General features: G+C 39.8%; 2 protein-coding genes across 2 annotated transcripts; both read left to right on the forward strand.

The window, feature by feature from the left end:
- Positions 1-4387: 4387 nt before the first annotated feature.
- Positions 4388-6286, forward strand: LOC125139967 (lymphocyte antigen 75-like). The gene is made up of 3 exons (XM_047806707.1): positions 4388-4836; positions 4929-5270; positions 5409-6286. Exons 1-3 carry the CDS (start codon positions 4539-4541, stop codon positions 5774-5776), a joined length of 1008 nt encoding a protein of 335 aa, XP_047662663.1. The 5' UTR covers positions 4388-4538; the 3' UTR covers positions 5777-6286.
- Positions 6287-7477: 1191 nt separating this feature from the next.
- Positions 7478-10721, forward strand: LOC113635235 (L-selectin-like). Its single transcript, XM_047806712.1, has 4 exons — positions 7478-7537; positions 9246-9602; positions 9701-10033; positions 10172-10721. Exons 1-3 carry the CDS (start codon positions 7501-7503, stop codon positions 9814-9816), a joined length of 510 nt encoding a protein of 169 aa, XP_047662668.1. The 5' UTR covers positions 7478-7500; the 3' UTR covers positions 9817-10033; positions 10172-10721.
- The last annotated feature ends 10346 nt before the right edge of the window (positions 10722-21067 follow it).

Genomic DNA, 21067 nt, shown 5'->3' on the forward strand with positions numbered 1-21067 from the left:
AAATAAACCCCACTGTCCCTTGTCCTACAACACTGCAGAAATTGGACACTGGACGACATCGTGTGAAAACTGCACAAGATTTTTACTTTCACATGAGCACGACTGAGACGTCAGATGAAACCTGTGGCACAAAGAAAGACTATGTTCAATAATATGAACACGAGCGTTAACATGAAGAGAAATATTAACAATATAGCAGTCATGTGTGGTGTTGCTTGATGTCTGATTTCCATGATGTAAATCCCTCTGTGTTTATGATATTCTCTCTCCATCAGTTCATCTGCTTTCATCCAGAAACATTTGCATGTGGTTTGTTCTGCAGCTTCAGTTCTCTCTATAACTTCATTTCCTGTATGTTGGATCTCTGCTGAAGAAATAATCAACATTTATATGTTTTGTAACAGACTTTATGTGTTTCTTGAATTATTGGAGGTATTATCGAGCAGAACAGAGGGTCATACTGTATCTTCTTTATACAGTACAGGATTCAGTGGGAATAACACAGAGAAAGGCTGAATAATTCAGAACTTTTATTAGTTATGTTTGAGGAGATAGACGTGTAATGTCTAGACCCAGATTAAAGTCCAGCTCCACTTGCTTTCAGACAAAATCTGTACACAATGAACAGAAGTGAACTGAATTGAATGTAGTCATGTTTTTAGTATTCTCCTGTCCATTGGTTCATCTACAGAACCATTCTGTTACTCTGTTTCATACCAGATGAGTGATCAAGCCAACATCCTTGTAGACTTCAGGTGCACAGTTTGCCTAGAAAGCATTTTGATTTAATGTCCCACTAACTGAGTTAACATCAGTTCACTCGATCAGTGTGGCTCTTCCTGCTTCCTGAGCATCACCTCCACACCATTTAATCAGGTGTGTGGAGAAAAATGCTGTCATATTTTTGAACCATCAGCAAAAACTGCTCTTGACATTATCTTTATCCTCTTGCAACAAGAATCCTTTGTGAAGAAAGCACTGCACTTTGCTCAGGAACGCATTCACTGCAACGAGCTGCATGTTTCACAGCCATGATTACAGACATGACGTGTCTGAGGAAGCATTGTCGTAACTCAGAGCCGCCTCCAAGTCGACACATCGCAGGGTGATCTCCACACTTAGACTTTTGGTTAATGAAGACTGTTTTAGTTAGACTTAACTTTATAATTACTACAAACAAAACACTGAGAAAACTCCTCAGTCCTGGATGAGAATGAGCAAACTTCTTTATTGTGGTCAATCAGCCAATTCTCTAAGAGAAATTGCCAAGTTGAAGGTAACAAATGAAAACCCCAGAATGAGCATGTCATGCAAAAATCAATCAAAAACAAAAACTCTCGCGACGTTCTTGCAAAAGTAAAAACCACACACACACACACACGCACACACACACACATGCACGCAGGGCTGCCTCCTTTATCTGCCCAGAAGAATTTGACACACACACACCTTCACCCGCGAGCCCCAGATATCTTCTCAATATATACCCTGGCGCTCCTAGGAGCCTCCTCTTTGGTTCCCAGTATTTCTTGGAGTCCCACGGTGTCATATCACCTTATTTACCGGCATCACCTCCTATGTTTTCTAAATACACTGACCTAATTTCCCCTTATTTCCCATCACCTTTTTCCCATATGACCATTTATGGATTTTCCTCCCCTTAGTTCTCAGGGCCTTGGTCTGGGAAACCAATGTCTTTTTTCAGTCTTTTTCATTCTACATAACAAGTTATAGTTATGAGCTAAGGTCTGAGAACCATGGTCTTCTTCATTCTACATAACAATTTATGAGCTAAGGTCTGGGAACCAAGGTCTTCTTCATTCTACATAACAATTTTGTATTTGTTATTACAAATGTGCTCAAAAGAGCCTTACTTCCTGGTCAAAGTGGAGGATTAATCCTTTTTTTACAGCTACAATGAGCAAGTTTCCTCATTTCATTTCTTGCTATTATATATGATTTCTACTGATTATATAATTGATTGATTATATGTTATCTTTATGAGTTTGAATTATAATAAAAGTTCTTGATTATATTGGTTATGTTGTATTACTGTTTTTGCTAAGCCCTTGCAGTTATAATGTTGCTTTGTATATAATGTTACTGTCTATGTTGACTCCTTAAGCTTACTAAACCTATGAGCTGAACATTGTTATGATCTCAGTCTGTCACTTTCCAGACTGGGCTTGCACTCACATGCATATTTTAGGCCTTAGTTTCTCTGTTTCCACTAAAGGTCAGGTTCCCTTTAGACCCTCAATCTCAGATTCAGCAGGTCCGTCCAGCTGGTCGCCTGGTTCAGCTGTCTCGCCCTACTCCCATCATGAGGCCTGTTTCAGCTGAACTTTTGATTTTCACTTCCTCACACATTGTTGATCAGAGAGCTCAGACTGACTAGGCCTGACAGCACCGAATCTGATTACTTTTACTAAGTTTATGATTACAATAAACATCTTTGGCCTACAACATCGCCTACATATGTCTTATGACACCAATTGTAATATTTTGCAAGGCCTAATACTTTACTTTGGTTATAGTATTGTAAGGAATAATATTTTAATTATTTCTACTAAGATTTTTCACAACAGCATCAGCTCTCCTACTGTCCACAACTCCACTATGTTTACGTCCGTGTGTGACAGTATTTACATCACATACTACATGTACAGTCACACTGGGAGTTTGTTGAAGATCTCAGTGCTTCTGCTGGTTAGGAGTTAGGAGTTACACACATTCTATCAAACATTCTATCAAAAACAGTCAGAGTTTTCTGCTCCAAACCAATCCAAATCTCACTCACATTCACTTTTTCAGTTCTGTTTTCTCTCCGTTTTTTTACTTTAAAAATATTCACCTTTATTTATCCCTCTAGCATGTGTGTGTGCACCATTGTTAGTTAGAACAATACTGTTGTGTGCTCGAGCTTTGTTATGTGACTCATTATCAAAGCAGATCTTTCTCCTGTATCAACCTCCACATATTTGTTTATCAGTTCTCATCCATCTTTATCATGTGACATCACCACAGTGACAGACATTAAAGGGGTTCGATGTGAACATTAAGCCTCCATTCAGCAGCGAGCAGCTCATCAGGTAAGAATACAGCGCTTTACCTGCATCTGTTCACCTGATCTCTTTCTCATATCACTGATTCATTATCTGCACATTCACACTTTTTACTTCTGGGATACTTGTGAGTAAATGATGCTGTGCGTACATTCTTGACACATTTTATGACAATTATAGATAAACTGCTTGTCAGGGTTATAACACCCTAAGAGTATGTCTTGAATAAATGTAATTACAGGTGCTGTTTATCTCCTACCATGTCATACTGAGCACAAAGGGTCTTCGTAGTAGTAGCAGTAGTAGTAGTAGTAGTAGTAGTAGTAGTAGTAGTAGCAGTAGCAGTAGTAGTAGTAGTAGCAGTAGTAGTAGTAGTAGTAATAGTACAGTAGTAGCAGTAGTAGTAGTAGTAGTAATAGTACAGTAGTAGCAGTAGTAGTAGTAGTAGTAATAGTAGTACAGTAGTAGTAGTACAGTAGTAGCAGTAGCAGTACTAGTAGTAATAGTACAGTAGTAGTAGTAGTAGCAGTAGTAGTAGTAGTAGTAGTAGCATTGTTATTATTATTAATGCAGTTTTGTTCCTTAATCACACAGGCACCGTAAACACACCTCCTCATTGGCATCACCATGGTAACTGTGCCAGTTCTGCCATGGACTCTTAATCAATAAGCTTTAACTCAACTGCCTTTTTTGATCAGAATCTATTCCTGTATGCTGTTATCTTCTAGCTGAGGTTCTTCAGAAGGCTGTCAATATTTATTTTTATTTCTTATCTATAAAAAAAAGGGTCTGATTGCCTTATACTGTACGCTTTGGTCTTCTTTTTGTATAAGTAAATAAATTATATTTAGATTTAAATGATTAAGTGATGTTTAGTTTAAGTTGAAAGTCTCTGTGTTAAAGAGGAGAAATGTTTCACATTCTTAGGATATATCATCAGTCCAGAAATGGATTTATGGACAAAGACCAAAACTCTTGTTTGAACTCCTCAACAAGTAAACATTCTTAATAGTTCGTAAGACTTAGGAATAGCTTTTTTAAAGTCCCTGATCCTTCGAGCCTCAGAAACATGACACTGAGGTTTGGAGAGGAGCCCAAGTGCCACTCTGCAGCCTTCTTTTCCATAAACCTTTACTTTAGCTACAGATAGCTACTTGCTATGAAATAGGCCTTGCAGAAATGCTGCCACTATTTGGGGGGGACCCTCATCCATCCAAAATTTTTACAGATCACAAGAACTAGCGTTGTAGCCTAGTGGATAAGATGTAGAACATCGAAAGGTCATGAGCTTGAATCCCAGGTCCACCAAATTGCCTTGTGCTGAGCCCCTGAGCAAAGCCCTTAACCCTCGATTTAAAATGTAATAAAAATGTAAGTCACTCTGAATAAGGGTGTCTGTCTTGATTTTCTTCCACAGCTTCTATATCTCCAGTCCACAGTCACCTCACTTCATTTCATTTCGTTCCGGGTTGCATGAATCAGAGTGAGGCTCGACAAGCTTGCAGAGATAAATACACCGACCTCGTCACTGTGTACTCTGATAAAGACAACAGTGAACTTGCTAAACTGGTGATAAAGGATGGTGTGGGTTCTGGCTGGATCGGACTCTCTCGCAATAATTTAAGTGAGAAATGGTCTAATGGTGATCCTGTAACATACAGAAATCTGACAGGGGATTGTGGGACATCGAGCTGCTGTACAATGAAGGCTGATGGTTTATGGGAAAGTCTTCAGTGCACAGTGACAAGACATTTCATGTGCTATGAACAAGGTAACGTTTGACCTATTATACATTTATGATGTAGATCTGTACTTATTGTAATATTTCTGTCTGACAGGCTGTGTATTCTTTTGTGTCTTTAGATGCTACCTCACAGACTCGTAATTATCATCTAATCCTTGAGAATAAGACCTGGTATGAAGCTCAGCGTTACTGTAGACAGAGATACACTGACCTGGTCAGCATCAGAGATCAGCAGCACAATGAAGAGGTGATGATTAAAGGGTTAAACAGCAGCACACCCTTCTGGATCGGCCTGCTGTGTGATGACTGGCAGTGGAATGATGGAGGAATCTCTGCCTATAGAAACTGGCATTGGCAGAGCTGTGAACCTTATCCATCACCACACAACTGTGTAGTACTGAGTGGAGAGAGATGGTACTCATGGCTATGCAATAATTTATATCCTGCTTTGTGCTACTACAGTAAGTGTCGACTTCCTGAAGAGTAAAATCATCTCAGCAATCTTCTGTATGATGACTAGAACACAGCTGGTGTGAGTCTCTGTCTCTGATATCACTCTAAACAATCCTCCTCCTTTTGGTGTGTTGTGTCTCTATCAGATTACATCCATGTGAGTGAAAAGGCTCTGAGCTGGGAGAAAGCGCTGGATTACTGTGATAAAGAGAACAGAACTGGATTGTTGCAGATTGAGTCTGAACATGACCAGACTGATGTGGAGAATGAGCTCAGAAGGAGGCGTGTCTCTGAGCCTGTGTGGGTGGGGCTTAGACAGAGCCAGCTCTTCGGGTTCTGGATTTGGCCTGATGGGAAAGCTGTGTTTCCGTACTCCAACTGGGATGAAGGGAAACAGCCTGAGCATCAACTCTCTCAGCACTGCGGTGCCGTCGTTCCACAGAGCTACAGATGGAAAGACATGAACTGTGAGGCTCAGTATAAAGCTCTGTGTCATGCCACATGTTATCCATGATCATGTTCTTTATGAACCACCAACCCACCCCAAACACACACACACACACACACACACACACACACACACACACACACACACACATACACACGTACACATACGTGTGTGTGTTTTAGAATTGTACAGTGACACACACACTTACTGGGGTCAGGGTTGTGTATTTTACAGAGTTCCCCTGTGCGGAACAATGACAGAACATCAGTGCAAAAAATCTAAGCAAATAAATATCTTTAATAAATCAAATATAATATAAACTAACATCCCTTGTAGTTTTAGAATTTAGGTCTCTCTCTCTCTCTCTCTCTCTCTCTCTCTCTCTCTCTCTTTCTCAGAAGGAGGCATCTCTCTGCTCATGAAGATGTTGTAGATGTTTATGTTCATGGCTTTGTTATAGGGCCTTTAATCCAGACTGAATATAGCAGGATGATTAAAAAGTAATGACAATTCTATCTTCTTGACTCAATGTTTAATGTGTTTATTGCTGTTTCTATGGTGTTGTGCAGCACAGACTGTAACTTTCTCGGTTTATAATAAAGTTTGAACACACACGACTGCAGCCGAAGCACATTTCATTTAAACTCAATAGATGACCATGTTGGTGTGCAGAGTAACTCAACAGTCCATCATGACTGTCACCAGTCTTATTTCATCATAAGATATATATTTATATTCATTATTATTTATAAATATTATAATTATTTTTTATATTCTATAGAATATTATAGCACAGCACAGCACAGCTGAACGTCTCAGACATATTTCTGATTGGACATTGGCTCTGACTGTAACTTAAACGACTGTTTATATTAATCATGTAATTAACTGGTTAATAATAACACACTTCTGATCGCACTGATAAACAAACATAATCTACATTGAGGGTGTAACCACACTTATCTCCCCTTTTGTGCATTATTTCCATACGTTCTGGAGTTTTTTCTTGCTTACTTTAGACCTGTGTAAGAACCGAGCCTTAACCTGTGTGATGACATTATTACAGCTCGCACACATTCAGCTTGGACTCATCTGGAGATTATAAATAAAAATCATTCCTTACTTTTCTAGTCACTCTATCTTGTACTGTTTAAATTAAGTTTCACAAGGGAGCATAAATGTGGATTATTTCCTCAGCAGAGATCCAACATGTGGGAAATGATGTCATGGAGAAAACAAAAGCTGCAGCACAAACCACATGCAAATGTTAAAATGCAGACAGGACAGTTAATAAAACTCTCTGTCCTGTTTTATTTCTTCATCACTTCTGTGGAATGTATCAGGACAAGGGACAGTGTTGTTTATGATGATATTTATGTTTAACAATTAATCCAGTCTGCAGCGGCCATAACACCATGACGCAGGAGCACTTCAGCTCATTTACCTGAGGAAGGTTAAACCTTTCTTCCTTTTTTCTGTAAATGATGCACATATCAGCTCATCAGCTCCTGTTGACCTTGAACACATGATCATGTGGATGTTAAAGGGGTTCAAGTTGAACGTTAATCCTGCATTCAGCAGCGAGCAGCTCATCAGGTAAGACTGCAACACTTTACCTGGATCTGTTCACCTGATCTCTTTCTCACTGATTCACACACGGCTTTTATCATTTACACTTCACACAAACACACAGCGAGCTTCTGTACAGGGCATTTTACCATTATTATTATTATTATTATCTGATGTTGGATTTTTAACACACAGGGCATCGCCTCAGCACTGCTGTCACCATGGTAACCGTGTCAGTCCTGCTTCTCCTGCTCTCTGGTAAATATTTCATTATAGTCTATAAACTCTAAAGAATCTAAAACAGCTTTAAAATAAAGGTGTGAAGTAAAACTGCAACCCAGTAGAACTTAAGTGCATGACCTTTTTTTACTGGTTATTGTTTCATTCATGGGTTTTTTGTGCATCCTTTTAAGTCTGCACTGTACTGGATTTCCCAGTAACAATGTGTGACCTCTGATAGTTTATCATTGTAGTGTAAAGATTTAAAAAATATAGACAAGATTAGAATTGCGTGCAAGTAATGAATGAATGAATGAATGAATGAATGAATGAATGAATGAATGAATAAATAAATAGGCACAAGAGCACCATCTGGGCATGGTGGCTCAGTGGTTAGCACGTTTGCCTCACACCTCCAGGGATGGGGGTTCGATTCCCACCTCCGCCTTGTGTCTGTGGAGTTTGCGTGTTCTCCCCGTGCCTTGGGTGTTTCCTCCGGGTACTCCGGTTTCCTCCCCCAGTCCAAAGACATGCATGGTAAGTTGATTAGCATCTCTGGAAAATTGTCTGTAGTGTGTGAGTGAATGAGAGTGTGTGTGTCCTGCGATGGCGATGGGTTGGCACTCCATCCATGGTGTATCCTGCCTTAATGCCCGATGACGCCTGAGATAGGCACAGACTCCCCGTGACCCGAGAAGTTGGGATAAGCGGTAGAAAATGAATGAATGAAGAGCACCATCTCTATCTGAGAATCATTTCTGCAGCCGAGGTCAAGTGACTTTTCAGTAAAAGCCAAAGTAATCAAATCTGAATTTAGAATTCAACCATCAAATCTGAATACACAACTACTACTGCAGGTGATGGGGTTTGTAGCTCAGGACACTAAGATTTTCTCCTTAACACATTCAAAACAAAGAAAAAAAGTGTATAAAAAAATTCATGTTATTATTTAATTCTCCATAAAAAAGACTTTTTATTAATTTAACATCTAATTAACATGTATAATTAAAACCCATCACATTTATATTTAAATACTTGTCAGCTGCTGAACTCTACAGGAAATGTAAACTGTGTGACTCCACAAAGCTCAGAGTCCACACTGTCCTCAATGTCCTGCAAGCAAGTTGGACTCAGATGTCAGATCTCACTGATGTTAGAGCTTTTATTTATTTGGTTATCTTACAGGATAAATTTATCTTCATCACATGAACACCATTAAATCTCAGACACCTGATCATTAATGACAGTCACCTGTGTGTATTTCTACTTCCTGTAAATAACCAGGACTCTCAGAGGTGCTTCCTGAAGTCAGTCCAGAATCCAGCACATTCTGTGTATATCACTGAACACTGACTGCTGTACAATTGGGAAAGTTCAAGCACACAGTCAACATTTAATATATTTAATCAACAAAATCGATAATACATTAAGCTCGAGCTGTCACAAGTATTAAACTTATGTAGACAGATATTCAGTATGTGACATAAAAAATGTATATTTGTTAGCATTAATGTATAAATGTTAAGATGTTATAGCTGCAAAACCAAAAGTTCTATTGTCTTTATGACATTCACTGTTTATCGTCTGTTTAAAGCTCCAGCTGTTCACATCACAGTGTTTTCACTTTTCTGAGTCTCTTCACCAACAGTACACTAACAATGGAAACAGAACAGAGTCATTCATCACATCACATGTTAGTCCTTTTATCTCTGTCCTGCTACATTAACAGGAGAAATTTCTTCCACAGCTTTTACTCCTCCAGTCCAGAGTCAACTCACTTCACTCCATATCATTCCGGGTGACATGAATCAGACTGAGGCTCGGAAAGCTTGCAGAGAAAATTACACCGACCTCGTCACTGTGTACTCTGATGAAGACAACACTAAACTGGCTGAACTGGTGATAAAGACTGGTGTGCATTCTGGTTGGATCGGACTCTATCGCAGTGATTTCAGTGAGAAATGGTCTAATGGTGATCCTGTAACATTCAGAAATCTGACAGAGGATTGTGGGATATCAAGCTACTGTGCCATTATGAAGGCTGATGGTTCATGGGAAAGTCTGCAGTGCACAGTGACTAAACATTTCATGTGCTATGAACAAGGTAACTCCAGGTGACTTCATTACAGTATAACTATGAAATATAAATATAATATAGATAAATAAGATAAATAGACATTTTTATTTTTGCACTTTCCACAGATGCTTCCTCACAGACTCGTAATTATCATCTAATCCTTGAGAATAAGACCTGGTATGAAGCTCAGCGTTACTGTAGACAGAGATACACTGACCTGGTCAGCATCAGAGATCAGTAGCACAATGAAGAGGTGATGATTAAAGGGTTAAACAGCAGCACACCCTTCTGGATCGGCCTGCTGTGTGATGACTGGCAGTGGATTGATGGAGGAATCTCTGCCTACAGAAACTGGGATAGCAATCAACCTCTACCACAAGAAAACTGTGCAAGAGTGATAGGAGGGAGATGGTACTCAGTCCTGTGCAGTAATCATTACTCTGCTTTGTGCTACAACAGTAAGTGTCGACTTCCTGAAGAGTAAAATCATCTCAGCAATCTTCTGTATGATGACTAGAACACAGCTGGTGTGAGTCTCTGTCTCTGATATCACTCTAAACAATCCTCCTCCTTTTGGTGTTTTGTGTCTCTATCAGGTTACATCCATGTGAGTGAAGAGGCTCTGAGCTGGGAGAAAGCGCTGGATTACTGTGATAAAGGGAACAGAGCTGGAATTCTGATCATCGATTCTCAAGCTGAACAGGAACAGTTAGAGTCTGAGCTCATGAGGAGACGTGTCCCTCCAGGGTCTCTGTGGGTGGGGCTTGGACCAAACCGTCTCTCTGAGCTGAAGGTGTCCTCTGGTCCGCTGACCTGCGAGGACATACAGAGACAGAGCGAAGCTGACACACACACTGCAGACGCAGCACCAGATTATGTGATGGACTCCACTGAACTTCGAGTCGTGTGTAAACTGAAGTAAAGTTGTTTCATACATTAATGAAAGTTATTGTGAAATGTTTACTGTTTTAATATTTTTAATCTTATATTACCAACATAAAAACCTTGAATAAACACTACTGTTCTTTAATTATCAATAAACATTCTGTTATATAATAAGAACTATATATTGATTCTGAAATGTAACCTGGTGTTCTGACAGCAAAACGTATCTGCATTAATTTTACCCTCAGGCTTATATATATTTTTACCCTCAGGCTTATAAGTTTTTTAAAGATTGAAGGTTTTTTAAAAAAAAATAATTTTATATTTCAGTGAATAAATATTATAATAAAAAATTGTTTTCCTGTTGGTCAAGCGTGTCATTGTTGCCTCATTCACTGCCATTTTATGGCTTTTATTTTGAAAATGTGCGGCCACACACACACACACACACACACACACACACACACACACACACACACACACACACACACACACACACACACACACACACACACACACACACACACACACACACTTGATTTAGATTGGTTTGGAGCATGAATCTCTGACTGTTTTCAATAGAATGTGTGTAACTCCTAACTCCTAACCACCAGAAGCACTGAGAATCTTGTGTGTGTCAAGATCATTAACAAACTCCCAGAGTAACTGTACATGTAGTATGTGATGTAAATACCGTCACACACACACACACACACACACACACACACACACACACACACACACACACACACACACACACACACACACACGTGCACATGCAGGACCTTCTGAGCACCCTACAGCTTGCTGAGTAAAAGCTTGTGAATGCTTATGAATCATCTGTAAACACATACAGGCATTGCTCCTCTCTCATGGCTATGGCTCAGTCCACAGCCTCCATCAAGTGGACCATCTAAAAGATGCAGCCTTCAGGTGGACTCCCTGCTCTGTTGCTGTTATAAATCAAAATAATTGTGACTCAAACTATAAACAGTGTACATTTACACTTATTTATGTAAAATCTCAATTTTTAACAGTACTGGCTAAATGATCTGTTATCATACAGACAAAGCACTCAGTTCAATATATAACACTGACCATAACATAATAATAGCTGTATTGAGAAGCTAATCAGTAGTCAACATTAGAGTTATCGCTAACATTAGCCAGTCTCAGTGTCTTGTGCTAGTGTGTAGGAGTCCAGCACTCAGACAGATAGTGGAATTGTTGACAGTAGGAGAGCTGATGCTTCCTCAGACACGTCATGTCTGTAGCCATGGCTGTGAAACGTGCAGTTTGTTGCAGTGAATGCAGGGCTGTCAAGTGTCATGCAATGAGAGTGACAGTCACTCATTTCAGTCTTTTGTCATGCTCTCCTGCCACACATCGTATTTCTCACGCAGAAAACCTTACTATTTATCATATATTTAATAAGCCACAGTGGCTTAATATTAATTAATTAATATTATTAACATTACAAATAATATTTTATTTTAAATATTAATATTAAAAATAGTTTACTTTATAGTATTATTTATTATCATTAATAATGATATTATTATTATTATTATTATTATTATTATTATTACTATTATTATTAATAATAATAATAGTAATAATAATAATAATAATAATACTAATAATAATAATGATGAAAAATCCAATTAATAAGAAATATTAATAATAGTATTAGCAGTAGTAGTAATGATAAATATATTTACAAATATAATCATTTCATCCGGAATGAGGGGTAGGTCAAAGGATCAGGAAGAGGACAAATAGAAATGGTAGTAGTAATAGCAATAATAATGCAGATAAATCCATTAATAGCAATGATAATAGTAGTAGTTATAATAATAATAATAATAACAACTATAATAATAATAATAATAATAATAATAATAATAATAATAATAATAATAATAATAATAATAACGGTAATATTGATACAACTATTAATCATAAGGTATAATAAATGTGCCGCTGATAACCCTCATGGCCATGGCATAGTATAGACCCCCGCCGGCATCATATTACAACGGGATATCAAGGTGAGGTGCTGCGGGATCCATGGACCCAAAATCCATACCCATCCCCAGCCGGCCCGCACATGCCACGCTTACCCTGTTTGTGTGTGTGTATATGTTTTTTTTGTTTTTGTTTTGTTTTTTTTGTGGAATAAATATGGCTGCTTTCATTGTTATACTCATGATATGTTTGTCAACTAGTGTATAATGCATTAAAAAGCATGGCGTGTAGCATGGAACCAGCCCAGTGCAAAGCCCAGGCCACCACGCCGCGCCACACTTACCCTATGTATGTGCACACGTCACACTTACCCTATGTATGTGCACACGTCACACTTACCCTATGTATGTGCACATGTCACACTTACCCTATGTTTTTTTTTATTTTTTTTTATTATTATTATGCTCCAAATGAATGTGTGTGCACCTCATCTAATATGTGATGCATTAAAACAGCGAGACAAGTGCTGGGCCAGCCGGAGACAAGAAATCTCAGACAGAAGTACAAGCTGGAGGGTGAAAGTCCAATGCCCCTGGCCCCACATCACACCCACCCACAACTAATCAGAACCGCACATGGCAGGGACTAGTATGCCACAGCCAACCAAGTTCCAGAAGCAGCGAAAAAGGGAAAGAGAGAAAGAGAGAGAGAGAGAGAGAGAGAGAGAGAGAGAGAGAGAGAGAGATTTAAATAAAATATTATAAGTATTTAATTTATTTTTATTAATCTGTGTTGCTGCCTCTTCCTGACCCCCCTCCTCCCAATCATGTGTGATTATTGATGAGATTATTGATGGTGTATCATTGAGGATGGCTTCAGACAAAGAAGGTCAGTGGATTCATGACTGTCTGAAGTTAAAGAGAGATAACCAAGACAAGTGTAATTCTGATTTATTATTTTGATTGGAGGTAGACAAGTTTTCCATGGAGATGGAACTCTATTAGTAAATTTTTCCAAGTTGTAATGTGTATGGTGTTCCTTGATTTCCAGTTCATGAGAATAGTTTTCTTTGCGATAGTTATAGCCACTAGGAGCCGAACTGTTTTAAATGGGAGCAACATTACAAATGATAAAGGAGACAAAAAAGGCAACAAACACAATAAACACCACCAGTCATAATCTCTCTCTCTCTCTCTCTCTCTCTCACACACACACACACACACACACACACACACACACATAAACACACACACACACACACACACACACACACACACACACACACACACACACACACACACACAAACATACACACACACACACTAATTAATAAATGAAACAAATACTTTATATTTCTATGTTGGGGGGGGGGGGGGGGTGTGAGATGTCATGCTTGCCTGTCTTCAACACTTCAGAGCCCTGGAATGTGTTCCTGAGCAAAGTGCAGTGTTTTCTTCACAAAATATTCTTGTTGCAAGAGGATAAATATAATGTCAAGAGGAGTTTTTGCTGATGGTTCAAAAATATTACAGCCTTTTTCTCCACACACCTGATTAAATGGTGTGGAGGTGATGCTCAGGAAGCCGGAAGAGCCACACTGATCGAGTGAACTGATGTTAACTCAGTTAGCGGGACATTAAATCAAAATGCACTTAATTTACTACATTAAAGAGTAACAATCTTCAGCATTAAACAGCCAAAGTGCTGATGAGTGTGTTATCACTCTCTCGCCTTTACTTTCACACCTTTTTCTAACACGTAAGCCATGCCTTCTTTTATAGATCAGATAACATCGATCTATAAATACACACACACAAACAAACACACACACACACACACACACACACACACACACACACACACACAAACACACACACACACACACACACACACACACACACACACACACACACACACACACACACACACACACACACAAACACACACACACACACACACACACACACACACACACACACACACATATATATACAATCAATGCCTTCTCTAACGCTTCTGGGCTCAAACTTAATTTATCTAAGTGTGAAATTATTTGCTTGTTTGACACTGTGGAAACTGAAATTGAAAATATACCAATTAAAAATGAAGTGAAATATTTGGGAATTCATGTAACAAAACATTTAATTAGTAGACAATCTCTGAATTTTTCTCAACGCTTATTGAAAGCAAAATATATTTTTAAGAATTGGCTCCAAAGAGATTTATCAATTTTAGGCAGAGTTTTCTTGTCCAAAACAGAAGGATTATCCAGGTTTGTGTAGCCTTCCCTGTCTTTAGCTGTAGATACTCACACCTCCAAAAATATAGATAAGATTTTTCTTGATTTCATTTGGAGCAATAAGTCACACAAGTTGAAGAAATATGTTTTAGCAAATAAAAGGAGTGATGGGGGTCTCGAAGTCCTGCATTTTGATGATACTAAAAATACATTTAAAATTAATTGGTTAAAAAGATGTTTGCTTGGGTCAGATTCTTTGTGGTATTTTATTCCTAATAATATATTTAAGAGGGTAGGTGGCCTTTCTTTTTTGATGAAATGCAATTACTCCACTGGTAAATTGCCTATTAAACTGGCTAGATTTCATCAACAAGCATTGTTAGCCAGGAAACTGACTTACAACCACTTACAACTTTTCACCCCACAAAACCATCTTATGGATAAGATGCCTATTTTTTTCTTTCTATTCTCATACATCTGTTCAATTAATGTTGGATATATTGTTGATACATTTTATGTAATGTAAACATAGTTGTCTTTGATTGTTATCATCTTTGAATTTGCAATAAAAAAATAAATCTGTGAGTTTGCGTGTGGATGCAGGTTTCAGCCTCTTAGCGGCTACAGGTTGCTGCTACAATTTAGTCAACAGAAAAGGCTTGCTGCTGGATTTGATCACTGGGATCGTGGATCACTGGGATCGTGGATCACTGGGATCGTGGATCACTGGGATCGTGGATCACTGGGATCGTGGATCACTGGGATCGTGGATCACTGGGATCGTGGATCACTGGGATCGTGGATCACTGGGATCGTGGATCACTGGGATCGTGGATCACTGGGAAGGACTTCTCTGCATGCAGAACATGAAACACGGACGCACACCGAAGCAAACAATGACTACAGAAGAGGTATGTTAGCGGTTTTGCTGTGTTTGGCTACAGCGTTGCTGATTATTGAATGTTAAGATGCCCGTGTTGCTGCGTGAAGTTTGTGTACCGCGTTATTGAATGGAATGGATTGTGGTTGTGGAACAAGGTGCAAAGTGGCTATGCACTTATCACTTATCGGTGGTGCTGCGCCCATTCATGAAATTATTGGATTGATTAATGCGCTTTGTGTACGGCGCTGTTTGATGAATGCGGATACAAAGCCAACGGATAATTCTCTTATACCTCCATCTTCAGTGCCAGTTTCATCATCCCACAATATGCATGTTCCAAGTGAATATCAGAACCTTAATGCTGGCTATGAGGAAGTACAGAATCAAATACAACCAACAGACAGTGTTCCTAATGTGAGCAGGAAAACGTCGTCTAGTAACACAACTCATGGATCTCAATCCAGTCGATCTTCTATTGCATCTGCTCGTCTTAAGACAGAGGCCGAAATGGCAGCCTTGTTGGCACGTCAGAAAAGGTTACAGCAAAAAGATGCACTGCAGAAAGAAGAGGATGATCTGAGGAAGAAAAAGGAACAAATGGAGCTTGACAGTGAAATTGCTGTATCAGTGGCCAAGATGAAAGTAGATAACAACTCGAGATCGAAATCAAGTATATCTACTACGCCTCCTGATACCAATGTTTTAAACAAGAAACAGACTGGAACTGAATCTTTTATTCCTAATGTGGTATCATTTTTTCCTTCAGGTTCATGTGTACTGTCACAACATCCACCTGCATCTTATTCAGAGACTCATGCTACCCAAGAGGATTTAATGCATTTCCCAACTCAGTCAGTTCAAAACCGCAATATACTATTCGATCTAATACAAGGCAGACACCTTCTGCATTGCCCAGCACCAGTCATGATAATGGACATGTACATGGACCTAGAGTGCAGGGTGCATATGGATCAAGTTCACATGATGGCTTGGAAGGAGGAAGTGTTTTTTTTGTTTGTTTGTTTGTTTTTTTAATTGCTGCCCTATTAATTCAGCAACATAATGCGGCTTCGCTTCCACCAAGGGAGGTCTCATTCTTTGATGGCGATCCATTACTTTACTATGATTTTATACGGACATTTGAAGAGGTAGTGGAAAGGAAAGCAGTTGGTGATGCAGATTGTTTACATTTTCTGGAGCAGTTCACTAGAGGACAACCTAAGGAGCTTGTTAGGAGCTGTCAGCACATGATTCCTTCTCAAGGGTACATAAGGGCCAAAGCTTTGCTTAAGGAGTATTTCGGCAATAAGGTAAGGATAGCCTCAGCTTACATGGAGAAGGCACTCTTATGGAAAACAAAGTCTGAGGATGCTAAAGCTCTGCAGGATTATGGCTTGTTTCTCAGAAGTTGTTGTAATGTTATGCAGAATATTCATTACATGAATGAGTTGAATCTTGCCACCAATATGCGAGTCATTCTTGTGAAACTTCCTTATAAGTTGAGAAAAATGGAGGATAGTGGCATATGATTTACAGGAGAGACGAAATCGCCCAGCTTGTTTTTCTGACATTGTGAATTTCATAGAAAGACAAGTGAAAATAGTCACAGATCCAGTATTTGGAAACATTCAAGATGTTCTGCCTAGTGGGGGTAGAAACCTGAATGTAAAGTTACCTCGTTCCAAATCTAGAAGCAGTTTTGCCACCACAGTCACTGCAACTGATGTGAAGGACTGTAGTGGGAAGACTGTAAACAGAATCTGTCTTTTCTGTGAAATTGGACCTCTGTAAAAGGCTTGCTGAAAAATCTCATGGAGAAAAGATGAATTTTCTGAAGAAGAATGGGATTTGTTTCGGGTGCTTATGTACAGGGCATGTCAGCCGTGATTACAAGGAGAGAAGCATATGTAAGAGATGTCACCTCAAGCACCCAAGTCTTCTTCATATTTCTTCATCAGAGAAAAAGAGCATTCAGTACACTAGGAAAGAAGAATCAAAGCCAACACTGGGTAGTGCTTTGGTCTCGCTTCAATCCAGTGCTCTTACTGGGGCTGGTAAAGACAAGTGTGCATTGTCTGTTGTTCCTGTATGTGTAAAATCTAAGAAGGGAAGTAAAGTGGTGATCACCTATGCATTCCTGGATTCTGGAAGTTCTGCAACTTTCTGCACAGAGTTTAATGTCAAAGCTCAATCTCTCTGCCAAGAAAATCAACATACTAATGAGAACCATGAATCAGGATAAATCCATCTTTTGTCATGTTCTTAAGGATTTGGAAGTGTCAGGATTGAATCAAGAGCTTTACTGTACTTTGCCAGAAGTATACACTCAGAAGATCATGCCTGTAAACAAAGCTAACATTGCCAAACAAAATGATCTTGCTTGTTGGCCTCATTTAAATCACATCTGTTTGCCGTCAATTGATGCTGGTGTAGAGCTGTTGATTGGAGCTAATGTGCCAGAGGCATTGGAGCCATGGCAGATTATTCGTAGTCAAAACAATATCCCATATGCTACAAAAAGCATGTTTGGGTGGACAGTTATTGGACGAATAAATCTACTGGAGAAGCATGCTGTTGAGGATTATCCTCATACGACTGTTAATAGGATCACAGTTATGAAGTTGGATGAGTTGTGGCAGCGACAGTTCAAGACAGACTTTCCTGAATGCATTCAAGAGGAACAACAAGGATTGTCAAAGGAAGATCATCGATTTATGGATTTTGTTTCTCGATCAGCAAGACTGATGAATGAACATTATTATATTGGTCTTTCACTCAAAAATGAAACTGTTGTCATGCCAAGAAATAGAGCGATAGTGGAACAACGTGCCCTGGATCTCCAAAGAAAGCTTCGAAGAAACGCCTCTTTTCATTCCGATTACGTTAATTTCATGGAGAATGTCATCTCTAACATAGAATCAATGTTTCATCAGGTCAAGGTGCATCCTAATGATTGCGATCTGTTGATTTCTTTGGTGGCCAGGAGGAAACATTGATGGTGATCTGGAAGAATACAGAATGGTTGTGTGTTTGTTTGGAGTGACATCGTCTCCAAGTTGCGCTAGCTAAGCATTGAGAAGGTGTGCAGAGGATCATAAGGATCTGTATGATGCCAAGACTGTAGACGTTGTCTTCAATAACTTTTATGTAGACGATTGTCTTGTATCTTTGCCTACAAATTCAGATGCTTTGCAGCTGTACCAAAGTCTCACCGAAATATGTGCCGAAGGTGGATGTCATTAGTTCTATTTATGATCCTCTTGGTTTTCTGTCTCCTGTGATCTTGCGTGGCAAAATTATACTTCAAGATGTGTGTCGAGAGAAAATTGGATGGGACAGCACTATTCCAACAGTGTATGTTCAGCGATGGACAAGTTGGTTGGACGAACTTTATGAATTGGAAAAATTTAAGGTTCGCAGGTGTTTTAAGCCTGACAACTTTGGAGAAGTTACATTTGCCCAATTACATCACTTTTCAGATGCCAGCGAGAAAGGTTATGGCACTGTATCGTATTTGTTGCTTCACAATGATCAGAGAATTGCCCATTCTACTCTGCTAATGAGTAAAGCAAGAGTGACACCTTTGAGAGTAATCTCTATCCCTCGTCTGGTGCTCACTGCTGCTACGCTTGCAAGTCGTATGGACAAGTTGTGGAAAAGAGAGCTGAACATAAATCTTCAGGATTCTGTATTCTGGACAGACAGAACCTCTGTTCTTAAATACATCCAAATGTTGGGTTAGGGTTAAACCTGGGCTTGGGTTAGGGTTAAACCTGGGCTTGGGTTAGGGTTAAACCTGGGCTTGGGTTAGGGTTAGGGTTAAACCTGGGCTTGGGTTAGGGTTAAACCTGGGCTTGGGTTAGGGTTAAACCTGGGCTTGGGTTAGGGTTAAACCTGGGCTTGGGTTAGGGTTAAACCTGGGCTTGGGTTAGGGTTAAACCTGGGCTTGGGTTAGGGTTAGGGTTAAACCTGGGCTTGGGTTAGGGTTAAACCTGGGCTTGGGTTAGGGTTAAACCTGGGCTTGGGTTAGGGTTAAACCTGGTCTTGGGTTAGGGTTAATCCTGGGCTTGAATGGAGTCAGGGCCGTTCTCGTACACATCTGGAGCTACTCATTAGTGACCCTGGAACAATATTTAGATTTGATTATGTTCATTGTAGAGAAAGCTGCCTCGCAGTTGTATGTAGAGCCAAACATGGTCAGGATGTATAGGGCTACTTTCCTCAGACCTGGGAAAGCTCTCAGGGACGCTGTCTTCAGATTTGAGTGGATACAGTATGTTTGTTCAAAACCTGTATGTTTTGTCTCATAATGGCGTTTCACATTGCCACTTTTAATGAGACAAACTGGTTTAGTGGGAAGTGGGAACAGAAATGAGTCTGTCCATTCTGGAGTAAATGTTTTCGCTGTCCACTTTTCTTATTTTGGAGAGCGTCATTTGTTCTTTATTCTTTCTTTCTCTCTCTCACTCGTCTGTTTCTCTCCCTTTCTCTCTCTCTCACTCGTCTGTTTCTCTCCCTTTCTCCATCTCACTCGTCTGTTTCTCTCCCTTTCTCCGTCTCACTTGTCTGTTTCTCTCCCTTTCTCCTTCTCACTCGTCTGTTTCTCTCCCTTTCTCCATCTCACTCGTCTGTTTCTCTCCCTTTCTCTCTCTCTCACTCGTCTGTTTCTCTCCCTTTCTCTCTCTCTCACTCGTCTGTTTCTCTCCCTTTCTCTCTCTCACTCGTCTGTTTCTCTCCCTTTCTCTGTCTCACTCGTCTGTTTCTCTCCCTTTCTCTCTCTCTCTCACTCGTCTGTTTCTCTCCCTTTCTCTCTCTCTCACTCGTCTGTTTCTCTCCTTTCTCCGTCTCACTCGTCTGTTTCTCTCTCATCTGTCTTGTGCTGTTGAGTTACAGTGTGTACTTCAGGAATGCACAGATTTGATTGGCTGAGTGGTATCACGTGGGATGACTTAACTCGCATGCAATTGGTCTGTGCGTTTCCACTACCACTACCGTAAAGATTGCAAAAGCTGCGCCGGTTAAAATAGAAGCATCCCGTCAAGTTTTAAAGCATAACCTTTTGTTTTGGCTGTAGGTCCGGGTGCGTATTGGACAGCTTCTGGTTTACGTTATGGAGTAATCTTCACGTGTTTGACCATAAGAGCTGTTCATCTCGAAATATTATCTTCACTTGATACAGACTCTTTTATTCATGGATTAAGACGATTTATTGCACGTCGAGGACAAGTAGTCAAGATACGTTCAGACAATGGTACTAACTTTGTCGGTGCCCAACGTGAGTTGCAGGAAGCCAAAAACAACTGGAATCATAAATCAATTTCAATCCTCTTTCTGGTTCAGTGGGTAGCACGTTTGCCTCACACCTCCAGGGTCGGGATTCGATTCCCGCCTCCGCCTTGTGTGTGCGCAGTTTGCATGTTCTCCCCGTGCCTAGGGGGTTTCCTCCCCCAGTCCAAAGACATGCATGGTAGGTTGATTGGCATCTCTGGAAAATTGTCCGTAGTGTGTGAGTGTGTG

This window comes from Tachysurus fulvidraco, chromosome 22 (genome assembly GCF_022655615.1).
Source record: "Tachysurus fulvidraco isolate hzauxx_2018 chromosome 22, HZAU_PFXX_2.0, whole genome shotgun sequence".
NCBI classification, from domain to species: Eukaryota; Metazoa; Chordata; class Actinopteri; order Siluriformes; family Bagridae; genus Tachysurus; species Tachysurus fulvidraco.